The sequence below is a fragment of the Petaurus breviceps genome, unplaced genomic scaffold (assembly GCF_028583685.1).
Source record: "Petaurus breviceps papuanus isolate PSGF00001 unplaced genomic scaffold, PetGlider_PUasm1.0 91133, whole genome shotgun sequence".
Lineage (NCBI taxonomy): Eukaryota > Metazoa > Chordata > Mammalia > Diprotodontia > Petauridae > Petaurus > Petaurus breviceps.
In genome coordinates this window covers 29436631-29459344 of record NW_027187419.1, presented here as the reverse complement: position 1 = coordinate 29459344, position 22714 = coordinate 29436631, and the positions used below count along the sequence as shown (strand labels likewise).

At 36.6% G+C, this 22714-nt stretch overlaps 1 protein-coding gene across 1 annotated transcript in view; it reads right to left on the bottom strand.

Annotated features, from left to right (window-relative positions):
- CWC15 (CWC15 spliceosome associated protein homolog) overlaps window positions 1–22714 on the bottom strand; it is a 40846-nt gene that overhangs the window by 2529 nt on the left and 15603 nt on the right. Inside the window, exon 6 of the mRNA XM_069079691.1 lies at window positions 833–951. Within this exon, the coding sequence (XP_068935792.1) occupies window positions 833–951 (119 nt within the window). The remainder of the gene's footprint in view (window positions 1–832; window positions 952–22714) is intronic.

The following is a 22714-nucleotide window of genomic DNA, read 5'->3' as shown; positions in this document are numbered from 1 at the left end:
TAAATACTGAAATACCACCACCTTAGACCCCCCTGATACAACTTTCTTGATAAGTCAGATTTAACTAATCTTCCATAGCTGATTTAGCTTGTCTCCAAAGTCATACAGTCTCAAATGCTAAAACACCACTTTAATCAGTCAACATTAACTGTAGTAGAAACTGTGGGCAAACCACTTAGTAGAGACAGTCCATACACTAATCATGTGAAGAATAAAAACTGATTTTACAGAAATAAAATAATATGATTGAGGCAGTACTTGGTAAACAAATTCAAAGTGCAGGGCAGGCCTGTTTCTTTTGACTGTGTTTTTAAATAATTCCTGCTCACATGAATGTGCCCTGTAGGTAGGGCAACACAATACATATCTAACAGAAAACAAACAATATGAGTTCTGTGGAAAGAGTAAGGCAGAATGCAATTGCTAACATACGATAAGACATATCAATGAGAAGCAATTGGCTACCTCTCAAATGAAGTGCTGACACAGGCTATTTCTTCAAACAACAAATGATAAATGAGAGCTTCACTTCAGTCTACTAGAAATGAGAGATAAGCAAAATAAAAGAAGGTATGTGTCTTACAGAAGCAATACTAGTGAGGCCATTATTGACCTACAAAGTACATCTGTGCACAGATAACCACCTGAAGCTGAATGTGAGGAATCTTACAGAGGAGGGCAGGTGGAAGGGTTTAAAGCCATTCGGTTTTGCCAGGCACAAGGAGAATAAAAGCAAATTAAGTGATTTAAAACATCAGTCTGACCTACTCAATCAGAATAAGAAATAAGGCTGCTGCCCCTAACCCTATGGGTAAAGGAAGCAGGCCCCTACCTTCTCTTTACTTTGAAGTTGGCCTGAGGCTGAGAGGGACCAGTGAGGTTAAGGAGAGGGTTTCCACTAAGGATATTTTCCATCCGAATTCTCTCTTCTTCAGCCTTTTGTTCTTGTTCCTGTAAATTACAAAAGGATATACACTTATATCAAGGTAATTCTTGGGTAATCTTTTCTTATTTAGGTTACAAAAGAAAAGGCTGTAGGATTTAAACTGTAAAACTCTCACATGTGGTGGTACAGATTTTGATAAAGGAATAGAATCAGACTAATAGCTGGAAGGGACCTGAAAAATCATCCATCCAACCCGTGTCTGAACAGGAATCCTTTTACCCAACATCTTTGAGGGCAGTCATCCACTCTGCTTGAAGACATCCTGTTGTGAGAAAGTTACTAACACCTAAGGCATCCTAGCCACTTTTGGACAGTGTTGAGTATGGATAAAGAGCTGGTAACCTCAGTGATCAGAACAACCTGGGCTCAACACACTGGCTGTGTGACCTACCATGGGGAAATCACTTATATTCTCACTGGCCCAGGCTACTGAGAAGTTATAGAAAGTTATCTACCTGCAATGGAAGAGAGTTTTCTCCCTATATCAGTGAAATCACAGGGCCAAACAAATAAACAAAAAAACCTGTTAGGAAACATTTCCTTTTATCAGGCAGGTATCTATCTGCCTCTTAGCAATGTCTAAGCACTGCTGCTAGCAAAGTTGTCTGGGACCCAGTAAAACAAGTCTTCTCAGTCTTCCATATGACTGTCCTGCACATATCTTAAGGCTGTCATCAGGTTTTTTTCCAGGTTATACCACCCTTTCCTTCTAGCTATCCTCATATGACTATGTATCCAGTCCTCTTACCATACTAGTGACCCTACTCTGTACAGAGTCCAGTCTGCCAACATCCTTCCTCTGATGTTCCACCTAGAATCAATCAAATACTCCAAGACTGAAGGCATAAGATAATCCCTTTTCCTGGAACCAACTTTGTCCCAGGGGCAAAAGAAAGTAGCTATTAGCAGAGGATGACTAGAATTGGCTGCTTAGTTCCACTAATGAGACCAGCTTTGTTCATTTCTGTAGAGTGAAGCAAATTAGCACCAATGTTGAGTCCTGGGGCTTTGCTGTCTCTTTAAGGAGTTGGAAGCAAGACTGAAAAGAAAGGGACTATGTGTAGGGAAATAAGGTTCATAGCAAAATGGACCTGCTGAAGCTCCCTGAAAATCATACCTCCCTCTGGACAGATTCCCTACACCGGAAGGTATAAAGTCCTGGATTCCAGTCTTAGTTCAGTCACTAAACTAGCTTTGTGACCTTAAACAAGTTATTTAATCTCTGTGGGCCACAAAATGAATCTGCAAAATGAAGAGCTGGACTACTATGTAATCTCTTTCTCTTCTAGAAATTTCTAAAAATATTTCTATGATTTTTTGATCATAAGAACATAGAACTTTAAAGTTAGAAAAAGACCTTGGCTATAATGATTATGGGGTCTAATCTCTCTCACTGAGAGGAACTGATATGTTTATCTTCTGGAAGAGAATATAAATAAATAATAGTAATGGGTTGGACACAGATTTCAGTAGGAAGAACCAACTCTGACTAGATCGCATTTGGGAAACTGTGGAATGCTTTCGATGATCCTAAACTGCTTACTGCCACATAAGCTTTTCTCTTTGTATTACTAACACAAACATGTAAGCATAAATGACAACAAAGAAATTATTGAGAACGTATTAGCCAGATTATGCAGTAAGAATGAGAGACTATAATAACTAAACAGCTGAATGCTATACTGGTCCAGGTTAGATGTTAAAAGAAGCAGAGGAAGACATTACTGGATGGTTCACCTATAAAAAATTTATACAAAGACAAAGAATAGATTTATACAGAATAAGAAAGTGTGGATGAGCTGTGACCTTTATCAGTGGAAGGAGACTCACACTGATGAAATCATGTATCTAAATGTTAAAGGGGAGACGCCATTTCTAGACTCTCTCTGTGAACTCAAGATTGTGTCTAATTTTGCGTCTTTCTCAGCACATAGCTGGTGCTCTGCAGAAGGACCTTTGCATAGGCTGCCCCCCATGCCCAAGAATGTGCTTCTTCCTCCTCCCTTCTACTCCCCAGGGCCCTTAGTGTCTTTTAAGGCACAGCTCAGCCACTACCTTCTACATATGGCCCTTCCTGATCCCTTAACTTCCATCGTCTACTCCCATCCCCTAAATTTCCTCCTACTGGTTTTGTATATATATATATATCAGTGGAATTGTTGTTTTAGTTCCTTTCCCTATTTGTACCCCTGGAGAATAAAAATTTGTTGGGAGCAGGGATTGTTTCCTTTTTTGTCCTTGTATTCCCATGATCTAACCCCCTGCCAGATACACAGCAAGTACCTAATAAAGTCAGTCAACCTGTTGATTGACTGACTGGTTGATTTGCTGGAAATGAAAGTTTGCTTCAAGGAGAAGATTGTCCAGGCTGAGCCCCAAAGGATAGATAAATGGTTTCACTGAAAGCCTTTCCAGAAAGACAAGAGTATGTGAATCAAGTGTAGAGAAGCCACAGCAGAGTTATGTGGGAAATGGTCAAATGGGCTACAGCACAGGAGTAATAGAAGGGAAACAGTGTGAGGTAAGACTAATAGAAAAGTATATTGGGACTAAAATATAGAAGCCCAAGCTATATAAGGTCAAGTAGTTTGGTCTATTTCAACAGAAAAAGGGGAACCAGTGAAAGTTATGCTTTAGAAGGATTAATCTGGCAGCATTGTATAAGATGAAGTAAAGGAAAGACAATTGTGAAAGGGAGAATATTTGGGAAAATATCATTCAGACAAGGAGGAAACAAGAGAAGGGGTGGAAAGGATGTGAAAAATTTTAGAGGTACTTTGAGAATGGTCATCTGACTACTGCATAGGAATAGGGGAAGAGTCCAAGGTAAGAGGGGTTTTGAGCCTAGGGAAGATGGTAATGACAAGTGAACATCAGAACAACAAAGTTTTTCTAAATATGGCCTAAAAAATCACCTTAAGGAATAAAGAAATGTGATTAAATCTGGTATAAAATTGAAATCACTGCCTTTGAAAGCTAAACTGTGTTACTACCAAAACTCTTCCTTTGCAAGACTGGCTTGAAATTACCTGATACTCATTCACTACCAGTTTTCCTGCCAGCAGGCAAAGGCTTCAAAATTCATTATAAATTTCATGCTTTAGCTATGATCCCCATAAGAAAAAGTTGCCTCATTATGAGAGTTAATCCTGACAGAAACGTGTAAGAATATGAACATTTCTCCACAGTTTAAGAGGAAAACAAATGAGGAAATAAAAATGAACCATACAAAATACAAAAAAGAAAGGTAGTTTTTGGCTATGATTTCAGAGTCCATGACAGGAGTACTATTTTTCAAGGTGTTCAGAGGTGTGTGTGTGGGTGTGTGTGTGTGAGTGAATACTTTTGTGCTAATGTGTGTGTTGGTGTGTGTGTTTTTGTGTGTGTTTTCAGGCCCTATTATGCAATTTATTGTTGTTGTTTTTTTTTCAAAAAGAAAAATAAATTCTATTAGTGCCTACCAGCTTCCAAATGCATGCCACTCATATACATATGTATCCTTAAAAAGCAATGGGAACTATTGGCAGAGACAGATTAACAGGTCAACAAACAGATTGTTGGCCTCAAGTACTAGAACAAATGCCTACCAGAAGGATACACTCAAATGTGGAAATGTTAAATTAACTTTTACCACACACAAAAAAAGAATAAACCAAACATGAAGGTGACCTTGGGAATTCACATGTGCTATACAGAAAACATAATTTTACCAGCATACTCAGGTTTTTATATTCCAAGCCTGGAAATTTACAATAGGGATCACTGGCACAAGGAAAAGAGCACTGACCTTGAAGTCAGAATACTGTCTTTGCCACTTGTCTGCTCCATAACCCTTGGCCTAGATCACTTAAACTGAGCCTCAATTTCTTTATCTGTACAGGATAAAACTCGCATTGCTTACCTTTCAGGGCTGTTGTGAGGCTGAGAGAAGATAATGTGTGTGTGGTGTTTTGTAACCATAAAGTGCTATATAAATATTAGTTGTTACTATAAAGGTATTATAAGTGCCTATAATCTGCTGGACACTGTGCTAAGTGCTGGGGATATAAATCCCAAAGTGAAACAGCCCCTGTCTTCAAAGAGGTCCTATTCTGCTGGAGAGAGATATGTTCAAAGAGAAATCAATGGATACATACAAAATACATGTTGATTTCTTTGAGGAAGGGAGGGCTGTGAGGAGCGAGCGATGGTGGGAATCAAGAACGGCAGAAGGACCTTGAGCAGACCCTCGAAGGGAGATGGGGAGCTCTAAAGAGGTGTGCGGTAAGGAGGTAGAACATTGCAGGTTACAGAGAGAGTCCGTGCAAAAGCATGGAACTAGGAGGTAGACAGCTGTATATGGGAAACAGCAAGCAAGTCTGTTTGGCCAGGATTAGTTTTTAAGTGAGGAAGGCACTGGTAAAGAGTACGAAGAACTGTAATTCTGGGCCCTCTTCATCTCACAGGTTGAGTAGATTCTTTTTCAACAGTCAAGAAAAATAATTTCTATTACCGTATCAGTGATGATGAAGAAACGTCAGTTGACCTAAAGGCATAATTTCTTGCTCTTTTTAGGAAAGATACTTCGGTTTCAGAAAACAGAATGTATCTGTCACCATCATTAAGAACTCATTTTTCCAAATTATTTCAATAATTTGAAACCAGTAATACCAAACATTTTAGTTTACTTCATTTCTTCACTGAAACTACTGAAAAGTAAAAGCTCATTTTGCCCCCAGTTCCTGAAGTTTGTAAAATGACTGCAAGGTTTTATAACGACTTCTTATACAATTTAGACTGTCTAAAACCATTACAGAAGCAAAATAACAATGTATCTGAATGTTGTTGATTAGCTGAGTTCTGTGGGCATAATGAATAATTTTAAAGATTTATGGTTATGTCAACTATCAGCTGAGAAAGAGCTCTTGACAAATTCTTTGAAATGAGCTGTGCTGTTCTGTTCCAAAGCAGAATACAACTAGATGATTTTATTAGCATTAAGTGCCAAATGGGAACAATCTAAAGTACATAAATCTAGTATGAAACTTCTTAGAATGTATAAGATAATCGAATCATCTTTTGATCCACCAAATTAAATCAGAAATCTCTGAAGGCCATAAGTATTTTCCTATTAATGTTAATTCATAAGAGAAAGAATTTTTTTAAATAATACATTTGTTCTCAGTGTTTTTTTTGTTGTGCTTTTGATATCCATTCTGCCCATACCCCTGGCAATTTTTGTCTGTCTCCTTACATACTATAATTACAAAAACTCCTTTAGCTCAATTTAAAAATAAAATTTAACAGTTTTTCTGATTTGTAAGTCTAAATAGTTTCCAAGGGCAGTAACAGTAGGTACCACAGGCAGACTTCCCCACCCAACAGTCTCAAACTTTATTTTTTTCCCCTTAGAACACAAGGAAAACGTTTTCCAATAAAACATCTTTAAAATAATGGTTCTGAGTATAGTCCAGGGACCACTAGTGGTAACTAAGGATCTCTAAGATAATTTGTAGACTATTCTCTTAACATTATTTTTTGTTGGAGAAGATGTGGGAAAATTAGAAAAATAAGCATTGCTGATGGAGTTGTGAACTGATCCAACCACTCCAGAGAGCAATTTGCACTATGCCTAAAGGGCTATAAAATTGTACATACCTTTCGACCCAGCAATACCACTTCTAAGTCTATATCCCAAAGAGATCATAAAAATGCCCCACATGTACAAGAATATTTATAGCAACTTTTTTTTTTGCGTGGTGAAGAATTAGAAATTGGGGGAATGCCCATCAATTCGGAAATGCCTGAATAAGTTGTGGTATATGAATGTAAGGGAATATTAGTGTTCCATAAGAAATGATGAGCAGGGAGAATTAAGAAAACCTGGAAAGACTTGCACGAACTGATGCTGAATGAAGTCAGCAGAACCAGGAAAATATTATATACAGCAACAGTCACACTGTGAGATGACTAACTTTGATAGACCTAATTTTTCTCAGCAATACAAGGATCTAAGACAATTCCAAAAGACTCATGATGGAAAATGCTATCTACATCCAGAAAAAGAACTATGGTGTCTGAACGCAGATCGAAGCACACTATTCGCTCTTTTTTTGTTTCTTCTTTCTTGTGGTTCCTCCTATTGTTTCTAATTCTTCTTTACAACAAGACTAATGTGAAAATATGTTCAATATGAATAAATATGTTGAGTCTGTATCAGATTGCATGCCATCTGGGGGGGGGGGGGGCCTGACGGGAGGGGGAGAAAATTAAGAACTCAAAATCTCATGGAAGTGAATGTTGAAAACTAAAAATAAATTAATTTTAAAAAGAAAAAAAAATTAATTTTTGTAATATAAAAATAGGTATATTTCATTTCTGATGTGAATAACTCATATAAAATGAACAAAAACCTAACCAACTTGCTGTTCACCCAAAGTATATTTGTCCCATTAATTTCAAGGACAAGTTTTTTGATAGCAAGTATGGGTAGGATGATGGGTGAGCAGTAGGTCTTTTACCTTGCCAAAGTCATCTGTGTCCTAAAAGCTTCTGAGAGCTATTACTTAAGAGAACTCCTCTCTTCATATCAATAGTAAAATTTATTTAATACATCAAGGATGACAAATTGTTTTCCTCACAATAAACCTGTAAGGGAGGTTAAGTCTTCCATCTCCCATTTTACTTGAGAATGCTGAGGTTCTAAGAAATACTTATCCATGGTAACAGAATAAGAATGTCAGGATTCAAATCCAGGCCTCACTCTCAGTACAGCATCTTTCCCCTTGCTCACAATGGCTCTAAAGGATCAACCAGGAGGATGGGAAAATAGGGAAGGGCTGATGAATCAGATTATCTAGACTGGACAAGAGAAGTATACAAAAAACATAAGTAAAAGTTGAACTAAGGGATCTGTATCTGGGTTTGGAAGGAGAGTGTGTGGCATGTAAATATCCAAGTACAGGAACAGGGAAAGTAGATCCTGTGTTTAAGATTCAATGACTCTAATGAAAACAAGGACAATTAGCAAATTACTACTATAGAAAGGCACTGCGGTGCACAGTAGAGCTCTCAAAACCTTTTTTTCCTTTTTTGGAGGGCAATTGAGGTTAAGTGACTTGCCCAAGATCACACGGCTAGTTTTTGTGTTAAGTGTCTGAGGCTGGATTTGAGCTCAAGTCCTCCTTACTCCAGGGCCGGTGCTCTATTCACTGTGCCACCTTGCTGCCCCCTCTCAAAACTTTTTTGACCAAGTAACCTGTCAATAAAAAATGTGTGGCCATGCACCTCTAATATGTGTAAATTTCATTCATAAGTCATAAAATCTCCTACTGTACTAGCATATTGTATGACTTATAAGACAAAACATACATTTTAAAAACATGTGGTAATGATGAAGTATACAATATTTTAAATATATTTTATTAATAGTATAAAATATTTTTGTTCTTACAAAAATTTTTATTTTAAATAATATTTTAAAAGTTTGCTTTTTTCAAAATGACTTTTGGGGTAAAAGCAGTAGGATCATGAAAGGGAGTGGGCTATAATGTTTGTTGATTGGGGTTGGGGCCTCGAACCAGGTTACAAGGTAAGGCAAGTGAGGTTAAATATCAGGCTGCCCAAAGTAAGGGGAATCCAACAACTACCTAGAATTAATAAATTTTGAGTGCTGGGTGGCGCTTGCACTCAAGTTTAGACGAGGGCAGTTTTGGTTATGGTAGCAGTAGGAGGAGACCTGAATCACATTCCAACCATGGCCACTAATTTGCCCTTTGGCTTTGGCTAACCTTTCTTGGGTCTCACAACTACCACCTGCAGCACTAATGATGCAGGCAGTCGGAAATCTGTAAACGACTTTTAGATTCTCGGGGGGTAAAGTAATAAATGTGATGGAACCTCACCAAAACACCAAGTACGGAATTTTGTAAGCCCATCTTTGTCTCCATCCAAGGGAATTTAGTTACTGTAGTACCAAAAGTACATCATTATAAAACTCTCCTTGGATCATTAAGATGAAATTTTAATGAATCTCCAGAGTAAGTCTCAGGTCTACTACATAATCAAGTTAGTCATCAACACTCTTGTTTGCTTTATAAGCTTATAAGCTGATACTACAGTAAATGGAAAAGAATTACTATACCATTACATTTTATGAAACAACATCAGAGGCAAAAGGGCAATTAGGGGAAAAAGGCTTTGATAATTCTAGGACTTTTACCCAAAACATCAGAAAAGATGGATGATGAAGATCTTTTACCTTCCCCTCAAAACTGGAGAGAACTTCCTGGAATGCACAATGCCCAAATATGGTGGGTTAAGAACCCAACAGTCAATCCCCAAGTCCCGAAACTATTCTATTCTTTAGTTGTCTAAATAATAATGCGAATGTAGCCTTAATTCTCTTTTGAGCACTGAAGTCTTTTCTTTTCTTTTTTGTCTTTTTGGAGGAGGGAAGGCAGGACAACTGGGGTTAAGTGACTTGCCCAAGATCGCACAGCTAGTAAGTGTTAAAGTGTCTGAGGCTAATTTTGTACTCAGGTCCTCTTGACTCAGGTTTGGTGCTCTATTCACTGCCCACTTAGCTGCCCCTGAAGTCACTGTTCTATTAATTTACTCCAACATTTTCCAATCTATTATTACAAATTATGCTCTAAATGAGGATAAAAGTTTAAGGGGTTCACACTTATTTTCTGAAGCGTAAGTTGTTTTTTGCTTTGTGATATTACTATATTTTATAGATCTGAGAAGTGCAAATGTTTCATGTCTTACTTTTCCATTTGTAGAAAAGCAAGCAGTACTACATTTAAATAATTCCACACCGAAAACCATCAGTATAATTGATCATATCAACAATAAAACTAGCAAAAACCACATGATTATCTCAATAGATGCAGAAAAGGCTTCTGACAAAATAAAACATACATTCCTATTAAAAACACTAGAAAGTATAGGAATAAATGGAGCCTTCCTCAAAATAGCAGGTAGCATCTCTTTAAAGCCATCAGCAAGTATTATATGTAATGGGGATAAGCTAGAAGCATTTCCGATAAAATCAGGGGTGAAACAAGGGTGTCCACTATCACCCCTCTTATTCAATCTGGTACTAGAAATGTTAGCAGTAGCAATTAGAGAAGAAAAAGAAATCAAAGGAATCAAATTAGGCAAAGAAGAGACCAAACTATCACTCTTTGCAGATGATATGATGATATACTTAGAGAATTCTAGAGAATCAAGTGAAAAACTACTTGAGATAATAAATAAATGTGGCAAAGTTGCAGGATATAAAATAAATCCACATAAATCCTCGGCATTCCTGTATATTTCTGATGAAATTCAACAGCAAGAGATAGAAAGAGAAATCCCATTTAAAGTTACTGTAGACATAAAATATTTGGGAATCTACCTGCCAAAACAAACCCAGGACCTATATGAACACAACTACAAAACACTTTTCACACAAATAAAGTCAGATCTAACTAACTGGAAAGACATCAATTGCTTGTGGCTGGGTCGAGCTAATATAATAAAAATGACAATTTTACTAAATTAAATTATATATTTATTGCCATACCAATCAATTTACCAAAAAACTATAGAGCTAGAAAAAAATAGTAACAAAATTCATTTGGAAGAACAAATGATCCAGAATATCAAGGGAATTAATGAAAACAAATGCTAGGGAAGGTGGACTAGCTACACCAGATTTTAATCTGTATTATAAAGCAGCAGTCCTCAAAACTACTTGGTACTGGCTGAGGAATAGAGTAGTGGATCAATGGAACAGACTGGGTACACAAGAATCAGCGGTCAATGACTATAGTAATCTGTTTGATAAACCCAAAGACCCCAGTTTTTGGGATAAGAACTCACTATTTGACAAAAACTGCTGGGGAAACTGGAATATAGTATGACAGAAACTGGGCATAGACCATTATCTAACACCATATACCAAAATCCTGGCTGCATGATCTAGGTATAAAGGCTGATATTGTAAACAATCTGGGAAAGCAAGGAATAGTTTACCTGTCAGATTTATGGAGAGGGAAAGACTTTATGACCAAGCAAGAATTAGAGAGCATTATAAAATGCAAAATGGATAATTTTGATTACATTAAATTGAAAAGCTTCTGTACAAACAAAGCCAATGTAACCAAGATTAGGAGGGAAGTGGAAAACTGGGAAAGAATTTTTACAACCTATGTCTCTAATAAAGGACTCATTTCTAAAATATGCAGAAAATTGAGTCAAATCTATAAGAATACAAGTCATTCCCCAATTGATAAATGGTGAAAGGATATGAACAGGAAGTTTTCAGAGGATGAAATTAAAGATATCTATAAGCATATGAAAAAAATGCTCTAAATCACTATTGATTAGAGAAATGCAAATCAAAACAACTCTGGGGTACTACATCTCACCAGTCAGATTGGCTAAGATGACAAAACAGGAAAATGACAAGTGCTGGAGAGGATGTGGACAAATTGAAACCTAATGCATTGCTGGTGGAGTTGTGAACTGATCCACTGGAGAGCAATCTGGAATTATGCCCAAAAGGCTATAAATAATTTCATACCCTTTGACCCAGCAATACCACTTCTAAGGTTGCATCCCAAAGAGATCATAGAAGTGGAAGGAAGACCCATATGTACAAAAATATTTATAGCAGCTCTTTTTGTAGTGGCAAAGAACTGGAAATTAGTGGGGTGCCCATCAATTGGGGAATGGCTGAACAAGTTGTGGTATATGCATGTAATGGAATACTATTGTGCTATAAGAAACGAGGAGTAGATGGACTTCATATTTACCTGGAGAGGCTTATACGAACTGATGCTGAGTGAGAAGAGTAGAACCAGGAGAAATTTGTACACAATTACAGACACAATGTATGTGTGATGACCAACTCTGATAGACTGGACTCTACTCGTCAATGCAGGGTTATAAGTCAACCCCAAAAGACTTATGATGGAGGGAGATGTCTACATTCAGAGAAAGAACTAGAAAGAACTGAGTTTGAATCCAGAATGAAGCAAACTACCTGCTCTTTTTCTTTTTCGGTTTTGTTTCCTCTTTCCCATTGTTCATTCCATCTGATACAGTCCTTCTTTATAACCTGATTAATGTCTAATGTGAAAGTATTTGCAGATCCTATACTTGATTGTATGCTGCCATGGGGGGCGGGGGGGCAAGGGGAGGAAGGGAGAGAAAATTTGAAACACAAGGAATTGTTGAACTGAATCTTGTAAACTAAAAGTAAACAAACGAATTAATAAAGACAAAAAAATCAAAATAAATAAATAATTCCACACCACAATTAAAAGCATGGAGCTCTGGGGAGGCTAGGTGGTGCAGTGAATAGAGTATTGCCCCTCATGTCTGGAGGATATGAGTTCAAATCCGGTCTCAGACACTTAACACTTACTAGCCGTGTGACCTTGGGCAAGTCACTTAACCCCAACTGCCCTGCCCTTCCCCTTCAAAAAGAAAAACAAAAAAGCATGGAGCTGAAGACTATAAGGATTAGTCACATTGAAATGGGGGTTATTTTAGAAAGTACATATGGTAGAAGGATAGAGGAGATGAAATAGAATAGGAAAGAAAAGGGAAAGATACTGGTATGGAAAACTACTAACCACACATAATCCAAAATGTGCTTTGATTTTATTCTTATGTGCAGTCTTGCTATCAAATGGAAATACTTAAAGAAAAACCCAAGCAAATGGTCTGATTTAATGAGGACATTTATATTCATATCGGATCACAATTCTTTTGTTATACTACATAAAGAATCATGCTAGTCAGTATTCTCCATGATATTACTTAAGAAGAGAGTTCTAGAAGTATGGAAAACTGATGTATCAAATCTTGTGTTTAAGCATAAGTTATGTGTTAAAGCACACACATTTAGGGAGTTGAAACATATAACTAAGAATTAATAACAAGCTTGAAAGGATCCCATAATACTGATTTTATAAGCAGCACAGCCACTTGGAAGTGACTTTATCAGGAGTCACAAGAAGTTTTGCACTGTGCTTCTTTGTTCAGTCTCCTTACAAAGAGCACAGATTTGTGAAAGTGCTCGTTAGAGTTAATTAAGCATAGATTTCTTTCATTCAAAGTCAACTAGGCTGAAACTTTGACCTGACCAACACAATTTTTTGACCAAGAGAACCCAGAATGTACCCCAGAGTGGAGGTACAAAATAAACAGCATAAAGTATCTTGTAAGATATAAGCATTTTCCCTTTTCTTGAAGTACAGTACCTAGAAGTGTTCAAATTTCAGTGTCTTTCAAAAGGCTAAAAAATTTCTATAAAAAGTGATTCAGTCTTTCTTTCTTAATTACCTGCTGGTCTCTCTTCCCTCATCAGGGTACCAGTAAACATATATTTAATTCAATTCAGTCATTCCAATAAACATTTAGTAAGTCATATCTGTACTGGGTACCATGGAAGTTAGGATAAGACAGCCTCTGCTTTCATGAACCGTGTGATAAAGGGGTAAGACAACTTGGTATGGATGGGGTAAGGCAAATACACAAGTGACTGTAATACAAAATAATATATATACTAAGTGCACATAACAGTTGTAAACAAATGGTACATGAGGTCTAAGATAGACAGGAAATGCTATTTCAAGTTTGGAAAAGGGAACTTGAGGAAAGCTTCTTGGATGTAACACGTGAGGTTTTTAAGGATGGGAAGGGTCACAGATTTAGAAATTGAAGGGACCTAAGAGATCATTAATTTAACCTTGAGGTAGTAACGTGGCAGAGTGGGGCAAAAATGCAGATTAGCAGTCATAAGAATTGCACCCAGGGGCGGCCAGGTAGCACAGCAAGTAAGAGCACCGGCTCCAGTGTTGAGAAGACCTGGAGATCGAATCCCCGGCTCAGACACTTAGCACTCACCCAGAAACACCTGGCTGTGTAACCTTGAGCAAGTTACTTAAACCCAATTGCTTCACTGGCTCCAGTGTTGGGATGACCTGGATCAAAATCCGGGCTCAGATACTCAGCACCACACCCAGAAATAACTGGCTGTGTAACCTTGAGCAAGTTACTTAACCCCTATTGCTTAAAAAAAAAAAAAAAAAAGAATTGCACCCAAATCCCAGTCCTTCTATTTATCTGTCACAGGACAAGAAGCCATTTGACTTTTCTAGGCCTCTATTTCCTCATCTGTAAAATAAGGAGACTGCACTGTGACTGCTAACATTTCTAACCCTAAATCCATGACCCAATCCTTCATTTTTCAGATGAGGAAACAAGAGGCCAAGAGAAGTTAAAGTGACTTTTCCACAGCGACTCAGGTAGTAGAGGCTGTAGAAATATGTCATATAGTAAGTCCTTAATAAAAGCTTAATGACTGCTTGAACCCATATCTTCAGATTCCAAATCAGCATAGGAATTCAACAAGCCATCTGGGTGTGGGAGGGAGATGTGATCTGTCTTACACAAAAGAAGTTAGGTACAGTCGGAGCATGAAGAACAGTTCAGAAAGAGGAGAAAATAGATTACTTTATTGGGAAGTCAGGCTATCGTCTTCAGGTGGGTAAGAACAGGCCTGCACCAGAGTGAAGGCAGCAGAAATCGACAGAAAGCATGGAAATAGGACAGGGGCTTGGTAACTGGTAGGAAAGGATAAGTAAGGCCAAGAGAAGAGTTAAAAATTGATATTAAGGTTTCAAACATGTGTGACTAGGTAGGCAGAAAAGGCAGAACAAGAAAGAAGTTTGAGTTTGAGGGGTTAGGAGATATTTAGGGAGAAATGTCCTGTAGATACCTGGAGATATAGGAATGGTGTTCAAAAGACAGGTCTGAGACAACAGGTTAAAGGTAACAGATTTAGGGAGCTTGAAAGGTGGTGTGGTATAGGAGAAAGAGCACTGGATCCAGAACTGAGAGAGGTCTGGGTTCTCATCCACTAAAAAATATTTACTAGCTCTGTGCACAAGACAATTTAACCTCAGTTTCCTGATCTATAAAATGGGGAAAATAATAATTTTACACAAAATAGTTCTATGGGAAGCACTTTGTAAACTTTAAGATACTGTGCATATATGAAAATTTATTTGAAATAAGATAACTGAAATAGAACAGCTGAAGCTAGGAATGAAAAGAAAGAAGAGGAAAGAGCTAAAGATACTTCTGGAGAAAATCTCCTCTAAGGAGTTAGGGAAAAGATGAGGAATCAATGACAGAGAAAAAGGAGGAAGTGTCAGTGAAGGAGGAGAGCCAATACAGAATATCCATGACAGGATGATCACTAGTCTGAAACGATAGAAAGAACCTAAATTCCTTCTTATTTTGGTGCTGAACTACCCACCAATTATTTTTTTTTCATAGTCTAACTCAATTTAGTGGAATAGGACCACCCAGGACTTGACAATTTTTTGCATCTACTATTTTACTAGAGTGCAATGCAAATCAATCTGACTTGATATGCTTCAACTCTGCAAACCTATCAAGTTTGATAACATTTTCAGAGATTTGTTATGCATCTGTAAACACATTGCAGACACTGTGGTTACGAATTATAACAATTACACAGCTCTATCTCTTCTTACAATATATATAGTGCATGTTTTCTTGGAAAAACAAATTATGGCATAGTAAAGATAATGATCATGTAAGGATGTAAGAATAATTCAAATCATAAAAATAAGATAAAACTTTTTATATGGCATATATGGCAAATGGGCATTCTAAATAATGTTATGTGGAGGTTGGGCTGTTGAAGCAATCTGTTATCCTGAATATATCTTTACCTACTCTCTAGCTGCTTACCCCAGCTATATCTGTGGATGTGCTTTTTGTTGTTTTAGTCATATCTGACTCTCTGTGACCCCATTTGGGGGTTTTCTTGGCAGAGACACTGGAGTGGTTTGCTATTTCTTTCTCCAGCTCATTTTAAAGATGAGGAACTAAGGCAAAAAAAGTTAAGCAACTTGCCCAAGTTCACACAATTATTAAGTGTCTGAGACCAGATTTGAACTCAGGAAAATGAGTCTTCCTGACTTCAGGCCCAAGATTTTATCCACTGGCTGGTTATTTATTCTCTTAAAACATGGGAGTTGGATGAGATGTTCTCTCAGTCTTTTAACGGCAAAACTCATGACCCCTTATCTCTTGGTCTACAATTAAAATCATATTAGTTGGGGAACATATTCCCTTCTATCTCATTTGCTTCGTTTTTTATCAATTTTTCTTCTCCCTTCTTTGATAATCTTCCCCCAATTTTGTTTTGCAGAACTCCAGAGTTTAAGAATTGCTTAGGTTCCTTAATCTAAAAAAAAATTTTAAGTTCAGTGGAGCTGGACAAAAAGATTTCTAAGGTACTTTCTGGCTCTAAAATCCTGTAATTCTATAATTCAGTCTGAGAAGAAAATGTCTAAGAGAAAATGATCAGATGGAAACTTCAACTGCCCTCTGCTGGATGTATGGATAAATAAGAAAATTCAGATTTATCATTATTTTTAAAAATTAAAAATTTCTAAAGTACTTTTTCATTTTATTCAAGACTTAAAATTAATTATAATTTTTAAATGGCAAAGTTTAATAAATAGCAAATCTTAGTAGTTTAACGTAAACATAGTATTGTGAATGCTCTACTTTTAAGATTACTCATAACTGTCTCTAAGAGCATAAATTTAAGAAAAATTATCTTAAATAAAGATGATTGAAATGAAAACAATTATGTGAAAAGTTAGTGAAGCTACAAGTTTATAAGAACAGAAAGTCTTCCTTCCATTCTCATCTTCTATCACTCCCATCCTAAACTTTCCATTCCAGCCAGTTTAGGTTTATACAGTGACTGAGTTTATACGTTACCACCCATTATACATGTAATGATGATGAGAGTAGTAGCATTAAGTAGTGCTTTAAGGTTTACAAAACACTTTACAAATATCTCATTTTATCCTCAAAACAAACTTGGGGAATTAGTTGCTATTATAATCCCCATTTTCCAGATAATGAGCCTGAGGCAAACAGAGGTCAAATAATTGGCCCAAAATGACATAGCTAAGTGTCAGAGGCAAGACTTGAACTCAATGTGTGTTTGGGAATACTCTCCTCAGCCATCCCCTACCATGCCTTCCAGGCTCTCTACTGCGAGATCTCAATACTATCATTCAAAGACAAACTGAAGTCCCACTGCCTCTGGGAAACTTTTCTTGATCATTAGAGACCAAGGTAAATACTTGTTTCTTTGAATGCCTACAGTATTTGCTAATACCACATTTATTTATAGTGTACCATAGTTACCTTTTTAATCTTTAATTTTTTTTTTAAAGCAACTGGGGTTAAATAACTTGCTCAAAGGTTACGTGTGCCAAGTATCTGAGGCCGGAACTGATCCTGGGTCTCCCAACACTGGGGCCGGCGCTCTTACTCACTGAGCCACCTGGCCACCCTTAATGTTTAATTTTTTAACTTTTGCTAAAGAATCCTTGAAAACAGAGTATACATTTCATTTTCTTTGTATTTCCCAGAGGACTTAAGCATGCTATCTTACACATAGCGCTTACTCAATAAGCATTTTTAACATTGAAAAATATCCCTAATACTACATAAGATTTCAAAAAACCATCTAACCTTATAAACATAAACTCATACTTTTCTGCTATGATATTTTTAAGAATAGTGATCTCAATGAGAAAGAATTTAAATAATGCAATTTTTAAAGTAATAAAAGAATAATAGAATATCAAAGTTAGAAGGAACTGGGCCATTCAGTTCAATCTATATATAATAATATTAATAAAGCATATTTATATGTAAATTGTATATATATATATATATATATATATATTAAATGTTTATTAACTGACTATATATGAACAAGAAGAGCATCTTCAGCAGATCAGACAAGTAACTCAATCTTTACATGAAGACCACAAGTGAGTGGTCTCCCCAATTTTCTCCTAAGGCAGCTAATTCCTCTTCTGGACAACTGTCTATAAACTCCCCTTCCACTGAACCAAAACTATGGCTTGACCAGATCTCTCTATCTCTTCCACAAGGACAATGTAAGAGACTTTGTCAAATGCTTTGTAGAAACCTAGGTAACGATATCTATAGCATTCTCCAGATCTACCAGTATAATAGTGTAATAACTATTAAAAAGAAAAGGAAATGAGGCAAATTTGGTATGAACCTGAGCTTGAAGAAGATATGTTTTGGGATCGCCACTTCCTTTTCTAACTGTCTGATAACAATCCATTTAATAAATATATTTTAGGGGGCGGCCAGGTAGCACAGCAAGTAAGAGCACCGGCTCCAGTGTTGAGAAGACCTGGAGATCGAATCCCGGGCTCAGACACTTAGCATTCACCCAGAAACACCTGGCCATGTAACCTTGAGCAAGTTACTTAACCCCAATTGCTTAGGGGCGGCCAGGTGGCTCAGCGAGTAAGAGTACCGGCTCCAGTGTTGGGACGACCTGGAGATCGAATCCTGGGCTCAGACACTCAGCACCACACCCAGAAATAACTGGCCGTGTAACCTTGAGCAAGTTACTTAACCCCGATTGCTTAAAAAAAAAATAAATATATTTTAGAATTTTGCTAGCAATTCAAGATTGTGGTTTGTGCAGTCCACATTCTCTTCTCTATTTGAAAAAAAAAGTCAGGACGTTTACCGTTCTGTAACTTTCCCTTTCCTCAGCATGTTTCAGAAAGAGCTGATAGCAGCTGAGTCACGACATGTGCCAGTTCTTTCAATAACCTGTTGACAAACTCTCACGACAGCTAGGTAGTCTCTTACTATCTTCTTACTTATCTTGGGTTTTAACTCCCTATTGTTTATTTGGGTTCTATCTTTTCCAGGTTAAAATTCATTCTTCTTGCAAAGAAACTAGAAGTAAAGTAACAGCTGAATATGTCTTCTTTTTTCATCTTTTTATGTACCCTCCATACCACCAACGGTGCTCCTATAACCCTGTGCCTGACTTTTCTTTCTCTATTACAAACTGTATGATAAGATTGTCAATGTCCCCAAAGGTTTCTCTTATTTTCACTAAACTAACCAATTCTTCATTGTTGCTAAGAATTAGATACAAGATAATAGTTCCATTCATTATTTCCTTCATCTTCACAAGGATAAAATTATAATTACAGGAAGTCAAGAAATTATTAGCTTCTTTGTTTCTGGCAGAGAATTCCAACAGATATTTAGATAAAATTGTCCACCATCTTGGCTCAATGTAATGTTTACGATCACTTTCAAAAGTTAATCAATTTTCTCTTTCTGTCAAGGTGGTCAACAAAGACCAATGAAGAAAAGAGCCAAATCTCTACCACCACCACCCACCTGATGCCTGGATTATATTAATGTGCATATTAAGAAGAATATATCTTCTTTTTTTAAAAATAGATTTTTATTGCTATCTTTTGCTTTTACATTGCCTAGATTTTGTCCCACCCCCAAGAGATCCCTTATAACAATTTATTTTTAAAAGAGGAAGTTGAGAAAAAATTCAGCAAAACAGATTAATACACTGAAGATAACTGGCATATGCAATGTTGCAACACTCTTGGGAGTCCCATCCCTACCTCTTACAAAGGAATAAAGTGAGACGTCTTCTCATATTTCTGATTTAGGGCCAAATCTGCGCTTTATAATTTCACAACACTCGTTTTTTAAATTGTTTTATGTTTGCTGTTTTTTTCTCAATTATATTTCTATGGTCAAAAGGGTATGTTTCCTGGCTCTATTCATTTAACATCAGTTCATGTCTTTTCTTGTTTTTGTATTCATATTTGTAATTTCTTAGAACACAAAAATATTTCCACTGCAATCACGAACCCAAGTTTGTTTAGACATTCCCCAACCAATGAGCATCTACTTTGCTTTTGGTTCTCTGTTACCAAAAAAAATTATGCTATAAATATTTTCATATATATGGATCCTTTTTTTTTTTTTTGCTTTTTGGAGAGAAATTGGGATTAAGTGACTTGCCCAAGGTCACACAGCTACTTTTTGCATTTAGTGTCTGAGGTTGGATTTGAACTCAGGTCCTCCTCACTTCCGGGCCGGTGCTCTATTCACTGCATCACCTAGCCACCCCCTGGGAGCCTTCTTTTTTAATCAGTGTCCTCCCTGGAGTGTATGCCTGGCAGTAGAATTCTTTAGGTCAGTTATGGACATTTTATCCATTTTATTTGCATAATTTAAAATTTCTCTCCAGAATGATTACACTAATTCACAACTCCACCAACAATGCATTAGCGTATCTGTCTTTCCACAACTTCTCCTACAATAATCATTCCCATCTCTGGTTATCTCTGCCAAATTACTGGCTGTGAAGTGAAACCTTATGATTGTTTTGATTTGCATTCTTACTATTAGTGATTTGGAATATTCTTTCCTAAGATTTTTAATAGTTTAAAATTCTTCTGAGAATTGTTTATTCATTTCCACTGACCACTTTATCTACTGGGGAATGGCTTGTGTTCTTATGTATTTGTTAGCTGTTTACTTATTTTGGATACCAAACCTGTATCCAAGAGATTTGACACAAAGATTTTTCCCTTGTAGATCACTTCTCTTATTTGAGATTCACTAACTTAGTGTGTGTAAAAATTCCCAATTTCATGTAATTAAAATTATCTACTTCATGTTTTGTAATTTCCTCTATCCCTTGTTTAGTTAAGAATTTATTTCCTACCCATAGTGGTAAAAAGTACATGATTTACTTTTCTTCTAATGGCATGATCTTTAATATTCAGGTAGTATATCCAATTTAAATGCATTGTGGAGTATGGTATAACCATACTAAATCTAGTTTTCCCAGTAGTAATTATCAAATAGAGCATTCTTTGCTGGGTAATTTATGTGTCTAGGTTTGCTGAACACTGAGTTACTAAATTTATTATTACTCATTTTCCCCTGTCTAGTCTGTTCCACTGATCTACTTTTCTATTTTTTAACTAGTTAACAAATTGTCTGATGACTGCTGTTTTATTGTGGTGCAGAGTGGAAATTCTATTCCCCCTTGACTCCTACCTTTTTTCATTATTTCCCTTGATGTTGTAGGTCTTTTATTCCTTCAAATGAATTTCATTACTATTTTATCTAGCTCTGTAATGTGTCTCTTTGATAGTCTGACAGGAAGTCAATGATATTCCTTCATTTTATGTCCCAGAAAGACAAATCCCATTCTCAGATACCAACTTCTTAATCAGCCTTCACTTTCCAAATCTCCCTCTCTCTTCTACAGTCCTTGCCTTTATCTGGCACTACTAATGAAAGTACATACCACCTGTGTGTACTCCATGAAGGTTTTATTTTTGTACCAAGAATTTCAGTATTCTTACAATGTTTTCTAGATTCTTTCTCATAGTATTATTTGTCCTCATGTTAATAACTGGATTTAGTCATAAGATTTGAAAAGTCTTGTGAGGTTCTGTCACGTCAACCCACACCCCCCACACCCACGCAAGCCCATGGCAAAAAAGCAGACCTCTCTGTTGACAAAGCTGCTTTCATAATATCTGCCTCAGAACTACTAAGCAGAGTCAGCACTCACATTACTTATCTTGTATTCCGTGACCCTTAATGGATGATCTCTCTACTAAAGGCACTTACCTACTAATGAATATGCATTACTGTCCCTTTGGCCTCAAGCACCTGATTTTTTTCCTAAAGGGATTAGTTATCCCCTCAGTGAAAAGAGCCTCACATCTATTTCTTAGTTCCAAGTATGGTTGTCCTTCCTTTTCTCCTCTATGGCACATTCCATCCTACAACCTCCTGATACTGGCAAAGATATAGTTTTATTTCAAGTCCTTTTCCTTCTTTGTTTAAACACTGATGCCGTTCTTTCATCTTTTCTTCAAGGAATACTTAATTCTCTCTGATAACATGGGGAGTGAAGAGTTATTCCTTGAACCCCCTTTATGTTTTCTTTTAGTAACAACTGCCTGGCAGGAACACAAATACTAAACACTTGGTTCAGGTCAGCACAAAATTCTCTGCCTACTTGCTGGCAGAAAAATCCTTAGCTCTTATGGCCAATTCCTTTGTCAAACTGCTGTGGTATATAAAAAAAAATTCCAGTCGTTCTGTGAACAACTCAGTAAGGGAAACGTCACTGAATCTTTCCCATGCTCTTTTCCTGGCTTACAAAATTTTCTCATTTCAAATTGGGAAAACAATAGAATTGGATCACTAAGAGACTGATTTCTGCCTTTATACTAAGATCAAAGGAAACCAATCTCCATTAGTCAAAACATTTTTTGTAGTGACATTTACAGCATGACTATTGTTATAAATATGCTTATGATGTTCAAAGTTCTCTAATAAAATATAATATGATGTGCCAGTCAATTAAAACCTAGTGTTTACTTCATTTACAAAATATGATTCTGATAACATGTATCAAGTTATAAACTCAAAGTTAACAGAATCAGAAGTTTCAAAAGCATCCCAAGTACTTCTGATATTTCAAAGAAAGCATACACACACTCAGGCATTAAATTCACATTTAAGAACCCCCCTCCCTTTTTTTTTATCCAAATGGATAGTACTTCTGGCCAAACTTTTAGAAAAATTTCTTAATACAATATTCCCCTTTATGAAATCTATTTCTATTGAAGCTGGACTTCAAGCTATTTCCAAAACTTGAAATTTCATATTCTGTCTTCATTAATTTGTAGAATCCATCCATGCCCCCTCATACCTAGAATGTTCTCCCTCTTCATTTATGAATCTCAGAATTATCTTCTTTCAAGGATCATCTCATCTCATCTCATCTCATCTCATCTCATCTCATCTCATCTCATCTCA